Consider the following 10803-nt stretch of genomic DNA (forward strand, 5'->3'; position numbering starts at 1 on the left):
CCTAGCACCGGCGTAAGCCAGCTGGATACCTTCCCCACGTGAAGAATTCAACGTCCTAAGTGAGGCTCGAACCCACATAAATGAGAGGCACGTGATTTGAAGTCAGCGACCTTAACCACTTGTCCACAGAGGCCCCTTAAATTGAACTACTGAAAACAAATGTTTACTAAAGTATTTTGTCTATATTTACAAGCATTTAGATATTGTTTACAGTACAATACACAACTGTACGATAAAGGAAATACTAGTTTAAATGCTTTTTTACATAAAAAGTTAGACCGAAACTCATCCTGGTCTTCCAGATCTATTTTTAAATGTGTGCGCACGCCTATCGAACCTGTTTAAGATACAGAAATTATAGGCACAACAGCAGTTTTTAAAGAGCTGGTATGGCGACAATCACTGGCGTGGATTTATTGCTTTGTCTTTCATTGTTGTTAATTTTAATTGGATTTACACGCGGCGGCTGCAACAGGAATGTTGGCCCCGCGGGTTCAAATGAATGCATTCTGGGTCGACCTTACTACAGCAAGTACCAGTGGGCAACGTGTCTTACTGATCAGTATATCAAGACTTACATAAAGGGAGCCCACCTGTGTAGAGACACTTCTGCGACTTACTGTTGGTATCAGTGTATGGTAGAAGTACATGATATTGACGAAGGTATCTGTTTATTTAGGATTACATTCGTAATTTAAAGATGTCAGTCGGTTCAAATGTAAAAATAAGTATAGCGAGCTGTTCACATGTATTCTTTTTTTCTTTTTTTGTTGTTGTTGTTGTTATATCAAATTTCCTTTCATACTTCCTTAAACGAACATGTATTTTCACGGACTGTTGTACACACGTACAACAACACACGTTTATTCAGATATTTTCCCTGTCTGTGAATGTCCAAAATCGGCAAAAAGTACAAAGATTTTGGGCAAGAACAGAGAATAAATAATTTACTTTCAACATTTATGAAAGTAACGCTGTTTTCTAGACAATAATTTCAATATGCTTAACCCTAGGACCCGTATATGACGATTGCGCATGCGGAGCAGATGCCCCACGAAATGTTACAACACAGCCGACCGTTGTGACGTCAGCCATCCCGGACTGGTGTTTCAGTCCATCTGGAACAGAATGCAGCTGGTACAGGGATTGTCTCGAGGTAAACAAATGTTTTATTCATGTTCAATTTTTTACATTGGTCATTAGATATATTACAGTCACGAATAGTTAAGGACCTCTCTCTTTAGATCTAAGTCATCCTTCTTTTTCTTTTCTATATTAATGCACAGGTACCCTGTCGCTGGACATACCCCGTGTTTACTAACAGCCGTGATTTGGCCGTTATTTCTCATATTTGAAATTATTTACATTTATATAAAAGACAGATACCCCACAGCTTTCGATTTAAATGCTTCTTTAAAATATTCAGAATTTGCCGATGATATACAAAATTCATTTATACCATAATTTTGCAGACAACGTATTGAATTACCAGTATTGTCTACTTCACTGATTTTTGCGGTCTATATAGTTAATACGCTATTTGAAGTTTAACATTTTGTGAGCCTTGTGTAAATGATGACATTGGCATGCGCAAATGTTGAACAGATATTATTTGGGTTATAGGTAACAACTGAAGGGGCAGTTATATTTTCATGTCGAATTTGTTAAGTCTTTAGAGGAAACAAAATAATACAGTTTGATTTTATACCATAGTTATTAACAGCAAATACTATTTTTCAGAACCTCACTTTCCACCTCTTTGTTAGTCATAGAATCTGAAGTTGACCCATGACATGTGTTATCATGTTGTAATCAATATCAGTTTTGGAAGGGGAACAGTTACTGCAAAATATTGTGTTTTGTATGTTTTCATTGTTATTAATGACCAGTCCCACTTTAAATATATGGCGTACACTTGTACGATATTCTGACAAATCAAACAAACTTGTAAGTATTTTAGCCGTAGTGATTTCTAAGAATCCGTCGTATTGGTTTATAAGGACTTAGACTGAATAAATTTAGTAACAACAAGTGAATGAAGTATGGCCATGCATGATGCAATACAATGTCCCCTACTTGAAGGCACCTAATTTTCTCTACTACAGTGTAACATATTGAACTGATATCTGTAATGATGTATAAACAATATTGTGCTATATAATTTTATGATATGTTATAACACAACACTTGGATTAAAAGTTGCATATACAAAAATATACAGTTGTTGATTGTTTCATAACAACTATAGATATAAAAAAGTATTTAATTTCAATTTTGGTAACATTTCATTTTGAAGTTGGTGAGAAAATATGAGAAAAAAATGTAAAAAATCATCACATCAAAGGGAAGTAATTCCAAAGAAAATACACAAACTATCTTTTTTAATTGGGTCCATATGATACTTGAGCTTATATAAGATATTTTGCAGACTGGACAGGAAAATATCAATGTTGATATTGACATTCAGGTTGACTTGACCTTTGCACTAGGGGTCTGGGTATTGTACATGACATATTGTCTCATTATGGTGAACATTTGTGTCAAGTAATATTAAAATTCCTTAATTGACGACAGAGTTATGGAACAGAACGCCGAACGGAAAAACATATCATATTGACCTTTGACGTCTAACAGTGCCCTTGACCTCTGAGTTAGGGATAAGGATTTGCGTAAGACAAAATGTCTCAGTATGGAAAACATTTGTGCTAAGTAATATTAAATTCCCTTCATGGATGACAGAGTTATTCATCATACAGGAAAAAAAATCATACCGACCTTTGACCTCCAAGTATGACCTTGACCTTTGAACTACCTTATCTATATACCGTTTCCCCGTGTACCTCTGCTAACAGCAGACATATTCATGGCTGAAATATAACGAGTTTTACAGTCAAACGAGTATTTTGTCGTTGACGAAGCTTTAATTTATTTTTGAGGTAACGCTAGAGAACATGCCAACTGGAGGTGCCCAAAAAGGTGCACAATTATCTACAGTGATAAGTTTTTCATGATAGAAAGTGCATTATTCGTATCCGCAATAATGACGATTTGTGTTGCGCTAGGACCATAGACACGGCTTAACTGAAAGTTGATCTGCATGACAAATAGGAAAATCTATACAAGAAAACACAATGGATTAAGTATTTGTCGTTTAAGGAAGGGCTTAAAGTACAACATGCAAAGAAGAGTGGAGAGAAACGAATTGATTCATATCTGGTGGATGGGTATTACGAGACTGATGATGAACAGAAGGTGGTATTAGAATTTCACGGCGAATTCTGGTATGGAAACCCTACAAAGCATATACGGGCCACCGTCAATCCGGTAAATCAGCTGATAATGGCGGAACTGTACGACAAACCCTTGAGAAAAAGCAATATTTAGAAAGCCTTGGATATATCTACAGATCAATCTGGGAGGCTGAGTTTGAGAGACAGTGCCAAGAAGACATTAGGCTGAACACCTTTGTTAAATCCATCGAGCTCGTGAATCTCCTGGAACCATGAGAAACGTTTTATGGTGGTAGAACCAAGGCTTATATGTTATACAAAGGAGGGCTAGAAAATGAAGACATAGATTACTATGACGTGACTTCCCTGTACCCATGGGTGATTAAAACTGGAAAAATACCCGTTGGTCATCCAGACATTATTACCGAAGACTTCAGTAACTTTGAAGATTATGAAGGTCTAATCAAATGCAAAATCCTGCCACCACATCGGCTACTTCACCCGGTTCAGACCGGTCTTATCGAGCAAGACAAACGGAAAGCTGCTGTTACATCTTTGTAAGACGTTTGCTGATACTAAACAGCAAATAAAGTGTTGCCATACAGACAAAGAACGAGCTTTTGTGGGTACCTGAGTAACAGATGAGGTGAAGATGGCAGTACAAAAGAGGTATACTGTTTTGAGAATCTATGAGGTTTTGCATTTTAAAGAGATGTCCAGATACAGCCCAGAGACCATGAGTGGCGGTCTTTTAACGTAGTATGTCAATACTTTTCTCAAAATTAAACAGGAAGCTAGTGGTTGGCCTTAATGAGTTAGAACGGATGAGGACAAACACACATACATTGATCAGTACCTTTAAAAGAAGAAATCTGTCTTAACTACTACAAGATAAAAAACACTGGCTTAATTAAGAGCTTTTGTCAAACTCATGCTCAATTCATGTTGGGGAAAGTTCGGACAACGGTTCAGTATGGTGGAAAGTCGAGACATCTATTTCGAAAAATTAACAAGCGATAGCATTAATGCTTATATCTGTAAATAACGTTTCGGACGCTTTCGTGGAAATGCAGTGGAAGTACAAAGACGACTTTATCGGCGCCAATCCCAAAACGAATGTTTTACACGACTGCACAAGCGCGGTTAAAACTTTATGCCTATTTGGATAGCCTTGGACCACGAGCCTTATATGCAGATACGGACCCAGTAGTCTTTTCATCAAACGCAGGAGAGCAAAAAACCTTCACTTGGTGATTATCTAGATGATTTAACAAACGAAATTCCTCAAAACCAAATTAAAACATTCATCAAAGAAGGCCTAAAAGTTATGGATATGAATTAGCACATCCGGACAAAGATGGCAACAAAATGCATTCAAAATAAGAGGGATTACCCTCGGACCTGCAAAAATGTACTGAATGTTAATTACATTGTATAGTGTTCTTAAAACCTTCGTGATACAGCCCCCCAATACCAGGGTATTCGTGCTGAATGCCCACAAAAGTTCCATAGATAGAAGCAATGCCCAGATAGTTACAACCTGTGAATGGAAGGGCTAGAAACTAGTCTTTGACAAACGTGTCATTCGCGAAAACTGTGCTTATTCCGTATGGATTTTATGATGTTTTGCAGTTTATACAGTGACTGTTTCTGTGTAATATTAGTGATATTAGTATCATGATTGTAGAAACAATTCATTTTTATGAAACACGTAAAGTTAGTTTATTTATTCTATTTTCAAATTAAATATAAAAAATGTTCACACCTTGATGTGCATATCTCGTGTTTCAAATGTATTTTAATAAAGAAGTGGAAAAAAATCTGTTTTCTTTTTCTATTCTTACCAGTCCTATGAATCAAAGACTAATATACTTAATTTTGACTAATGATTTAGTCTAAATACAATGCCACATTTGTTATCACACAGAAAACTAAAGTGATTTTCTATACCTGTTGCCTATGTATGGCCAATATCCATACATTCACTCACTGTCATTATATTATATATCGTTTGTATAAATGGTAGGATGAATTTCAAGTTGTATTACTAATAATAGTCCCATTAGATTTGAAAACGTCGCATTACTTGTGTCATCTACTCTCTTATGTCACATTGTCGTCTGCTAGTTAACTGTTAAGTATCAAGATACACCTGACGGATTTCAAAACTTCCCTGCACCTCAAAAGTTTCCTGCACCGGCCAGAATTACGGCAATTATATAGAAAAAGAAAGATGACTTAGATCTAAAGAGTTCGATCCCCGGGCGGGGCGTATGTTCTCCGTGACGATTTGATAAAAGACATTGTGTCTGACATCATTCGTCCTCCACCTCTGGTAATTCATGTGGGGAAGTTGGCAGTTACTTGTGGAGAACAGGTTTGTACTGGTACAGAACCCAGGAACACTGGTTAGGTTAACTGCCCGCCGCTACATGACTGAAATACTGTTGAAAAACGGCGTTAAACCCAAAACAAACAAACAAACAAAGATCTAAAGAGGGTTTTTTAACTACTGTCACTGACCGATCTATGGCTTATACCTGGATGAATAGGATATAGCTTTAACATGTGCTTAAACAACTGCGAGTTGTAGAATCCGATAGAATATAATGAATGAGATTTATCAAAATTGTTTCCAACCATAGGGTTACATAGACATTTATCTAGTTTTCTTGATCTTTTTCCAGAAACGGTATCCATGTAAGGAAAAGGGGAACTCCTATGCCTTGGATTACGCAGAGAAGTTTTGCAAGCTGTATCAAAACCATTATTCTGAATTTGATGACAAAGGACAGCAATGGATCGATGCTGTTAGGAAATGCCTACAAGTTAAGCTTGTGCCCATCCTTAGGCCATTTGTAAAGACGACGTGCGAAGGAATCAAACAAACTGCATTTGATTCTCATCCTGGTTGTTACCTCCAACCTGACGAAGGCAAGCTGTCTATTTGTGACATAGGTTTCGCGAACTGGGCGCGAGTATTTTGGACTGTTAAAAGCGCAGTCATTCAAGATGCCAGAGCGACCTTCAAACAGATGTTAGATGTTGTACAGGCGTGTGGTACTGAACTACTGAACAATGGGATGGAGCTTATAAAACTGAAAATGAAGCAGACGAAAGATGCAATACAAAGAAGTTTAGATGAAATTGCAGAAAATGTTTCAGATATAATTTCAGAAAAAATGGACTGGTTTATAAGAGGGATTATGCATTTCGGATACCCCGCGCAAAACAGATCGAATCGTAAGAAACGCGCCACTGTAAACGACACTGATATTGACAGCTTTTACATCAACATACTGATAGCTGCAAGCTTTGAATTTGATCTGAACGCCGAAAACAACCCTGTCGCAAATATATCAGCTGAGGCGATCGATGTTGCTAAAGCGATAGAAAACGGTGATGTGCGGGTCAAGATGGAAGATGGATTGGAATTTACGGAACTGAGTGTTTGCTCTAACTACAATTGCACTGAAACCTCTCTACAAGTAACCCCAGCTCCGCCAAAGGAGGTAGAAAATGGCGGTATTACTTCAGCCACCGTTATCATTATTGTGGTTGTGACGACATTTGGTATAGTCCTTGTGGTACTGGCCGTAATTGTGCTGCGAAAAATGCGCAAGTGTTAATTTTTTCTCCCACATTTAAGAAGGTACTGGATGATTTTTTTCATCGTCAAGATGTACCGAATGCTGACCTTTGTCTGTGTCCGCAAAACAAACTAATAATTTGAGATATGTTTAGAATGTATGATTAAATTTGTGAGGTGTGCGCTTATGTGGACTTGAAATCGACATTCTGCCTCGTCGCGAGGAGTTGTCGACAGTATGGAGACGGACTATTTCAAGTTGTGCACGTATGTTGACTCGAAGTCGACATTCTGCCACGTATTAAAAAGCTGTTGAGGTTGGGGAAGGACTATGCAAATTTTATATCTGTGGGTTTTGTGCGTATGTGAACTCGAAGTCGACGTTCTGTCACGTCTTGAAAAGCTGTTGACACTACGGTGACGAACAATTTCAGTTTTATATTTGTGTGTTGTGCCCTTACATAAACTTAAAATCGAATAGTTGTCACATAATCTCTTTGGCTGTTTATTCTAAATCTAACCATGAGTTATTTTCTAACCACGAGTTATTATCATGTTGTCTCGCCCGCATGCACTGAACAAGACAAAGGACTGAATAAACACTGCTTTCTGAGGTCCAAAAGCTTTCTTAGGACAAGCACCACTTCATGTTTATGAATGTTTTAACAAAATAAAGACGAATTTGCATTTCTTAAATATACTCTGTAACTGGAGTGCAGATATCAACATTTTTTAAATTAATGTAAGAATAAATTATACTGCTTTACTATAATTTGTACAACTATAAATCACTAGAATACATGCACTGTATTCATTATCGGTTAAGGTCGGTTGTGTTGATCGCAGTAAGTAAGTATTTGAGGACTGTTTGAAAATTTAGCAAATTCAGCATTTATGTATTTTTTTTTATCAAACAGCGTTAAAACTGAGCGAATTTTCGAACCCCCTGAAAATAACTGTATACATTTGTACATAGATCTCAAAAATCGCAATATAAAACCGCTATCATTATATACCGAGGTACAAAAATGTAAAAATCAAGGACAAAAGTACAAAAAGGAAAACCACATATTAGGCGGAAATACAGCACTCCACACTCCGCATGGAAATAAGGGTATTTTTCAGACAATTAAATACAAATGAATACAATATTAAAAGCAAGTAGACATTAACCAACAAAACCTAAGGAACACGGCAAGGCATCACCTCGGACCGGTCAGTTGCAAAACCACCACTGACGAGTTTTAAGTTAACCAACGTTAAACCTATATATTACAGGACAGTGTAAATAAATTCACTTCCCGTCAAGTGAACCACTTGCACATATAATAGTAACCATAGAAACACATTGTAAAACAGCTGAAAGATATAAATCAAAACCCCATTGCACCATAAACGTATGTGCTTAGTGGTCCCCTAACTCACGGTACCCTGCCCAATTTGATTTATCTTCGTTTGTACGATAATTGAGCCGCACCATGAGAAAACCAACATAGTGCGACCAGCATGGATCCAGATCGGCCTGCGCATCCATGCAGTCTGGTCGGGATCCATGCTTTTCGCTTTCAAAGCCTACTGCACTTAGAGAAACCGTTAGTGAACAGCATGGATCATGACCAGACTGCGCGGAAGCGCAAATGCACTATGTTGGTTTTCTCATGGTGCGGCTCAATTATATACTTTAATCCGCTCTGTCGGACTTGGTTTAAGTTACGTTATCACAATTTCGCTACACGCTTTCAGAGATAAATAAACTTTTTAACCTTTAGGCTACACGGAAGTTGCAAGTGTATCCTGAGGCAAAAGCATTTTTTTTTTGTTTTGTTTTATTTTTGTTTGCTTTGCATTGTAATAAACATATCATGTTAAATTTTTAACTCCTGTAAACTAAACTAAACAAGTTTACTTGTATTTACATTTTCTTTAAAGAATACGTACATGTTTGAAGACAATGACATCCAGATTTTTGCTAAAAATGATCTGTCTTTATAATTGAAGTTTAACATCAGAGCATTAGATTTTGAAGTATAATTTAGAGTCTTGAACTTAGAGTTTTTTAATGATATAAATAAAAAAAATCTGCTAGGTTCACTTTTTTTTATCTATACTTTATTTATTGGAGGAAAGACTGTGTCTGTTTTGTTACAATAACCAGATTGAAAGTGAAACTCATTTTCTGGTATCTTGTGATAAATACACAACCTTGAGAACTAATACATTTAATGATATAAACACTTCACAGAACAATTTATCTGAGACTGATCTATGAATTTTATTAATGCAGTCATTTACTAGAAAAGTAGCAAAATATATTGTTAAAGCATTCCTATTAAGAGATTTATTATATCGTCAAAATGCATACTTTTAAATATGCTTTATGTTTGTATCATATCCATTACTTTATGATTATCATGTAAAATTAAGGGACGTGAATTTTGTAGATATAGTCCAGATATACTCCATACCTTATCTTGTAATTGTAAACTAGTAGTGTTCTTTTGAATTTTCGTTTCGTTTCAAGACCAACACTTCTGTTACAATATATTTTAACAGTTCAATTTCACATCTCATTCTTATGTCTTTTTGTTTCGTATAAGGTTGATGTTTGTGATAATTGTACAAATATAATGAAATAGTTAATCGCACATGTAGTATGGTAGTACGTTTTGTGATAATCATTGCAATCATAAACTGTAATATAGCTATAGTTAAGGATGAGAGACATAATTTAATATAGAAAGTCGCTTTTTGCAATTTATCGTTGGTGTTACAACAATGCTATAAATATAATCTGTGTAGTATTACTTCATCAGATAAAACTTCTCATTTACATTAAGTACACTACTTTTTTCTATTGATTATCCTAATACTAAGCCTTATTGATCCATATCACTGACAGTTAACTAAGTTGATTTAATTAAGTCTTCATTCATATGGGAGCTTCATTTCATTGTTTTATTCTATGATTGTTACAAATTTTATAATCGCCATTCTTAGATATTCATGTGCAATTAATTTTGAAAATTGTAAATACATGTACATTATAAACAAGGTGACATATAGGTCCATTGGTCCGGGTGTAAATTTCATGTTTCTTGTTTGTATGTATCATATCATTGTTGTTACACATGTCACTATAATAAATGAATTTCTTATCTTATTATTTATACTACAGGGCCGTCGGCGGCTTCAAAAAGTGGTCCTGCCATGGGACGTTGAAGGCGTCCCGCGAGTGCCGAAGGCAGGAGAGTGGGGAGAGCAGAAGAGGGTAACTATTAACAATATAGAGAATAGAACATAAATTAGAAAGATGAAAAAGAGGATTGGGCAATAGGATATAGTAATACTGTGGAACCCGTCTAATCTGGACGGCCTTGGGACCGAGTTGTTTGTCCGATTTAGAGGGGTATCCGGTTAAGACGGGTTAAGCACTTTGTCAAAAGTGGAGGTATTCTATCGGAAATATAAACTGTAATATTTCTTTATAACTTTTCTTTAAGGTACACGACAAAACTTTTAATGTATTTCTTTTTATATCACATTATTTCCAAGTTAATGCATTTGTGAAAAAATATTTAACTAGTATCTTAAGACCATTTTTATTTGTTATACAGACATTATGGACAATCATAAACGGACCCTGCAAGCACTAAATGGCCCTGGTTCATTAAAGACCAGAGACATGATCCACAGAGATGTGTAAACTTTCGATGCATTACTAGATGCACTTTATTTGAGACTTGGGGCATTTACGATAAACAGTGCAAAATAGGTAATATAGATAAACCTGTAAAAACATTTGCTGATCAATAACTAGTCACAATTGCATTAATTTTTCACAGTTTCAGCCGTCAAATTTGCAATGCGGTCATTAAAGGTGCAAAATGAAGACGAATGAATAGATATAAATCTAAACAAGAAATATCTTTAAAAATGATGGTCGGCGAATTGTAATAAGGAAAGAAGTTTATGAATTTTTCATCT

The 10803-nt window shown here is 36.0% G+C and overlaps 1 protein-coding gene across 1 annotated transcript; it reads left to right on the forward strand.

The window, feature by feature from the left end:
* Positions 1-278: 278 nt before the first annotated feature.
* Positions 279-9970, forward strand: LOC123535602 (uncharacterized). Its single transcript, XM_045318316.2, has 3 exons — positions 279-663; positions 1014-1156; positions 5918-9970. Exons 1-3 carry the CDS (start codon positions 390-392, stop codon positions 6857-6859), a joined length of 1359 nt encoding a protein of 452 aa, XP_045174251.2. The 5' UTR covers positions 279-389; the 3' UTR covers positions 6860-9970.
* The last annotated feature ends 833 nt before the right edge of the window (positions 9971-10803 follow it).

Source organism: Mercenaria mercenaria, chromosome 17, assembly GCF_021730395.1.
Source record: "Mercenaria mercenaria strain notata chromosome 17, MADL_Memer_1, whole genome shotgun sequence".
NCBI lineage: Eukaryota > Metazoa > Mollusca > Bivalvia > Venerida > Veneridae > Mercenaria > Mercenaria mercenaria.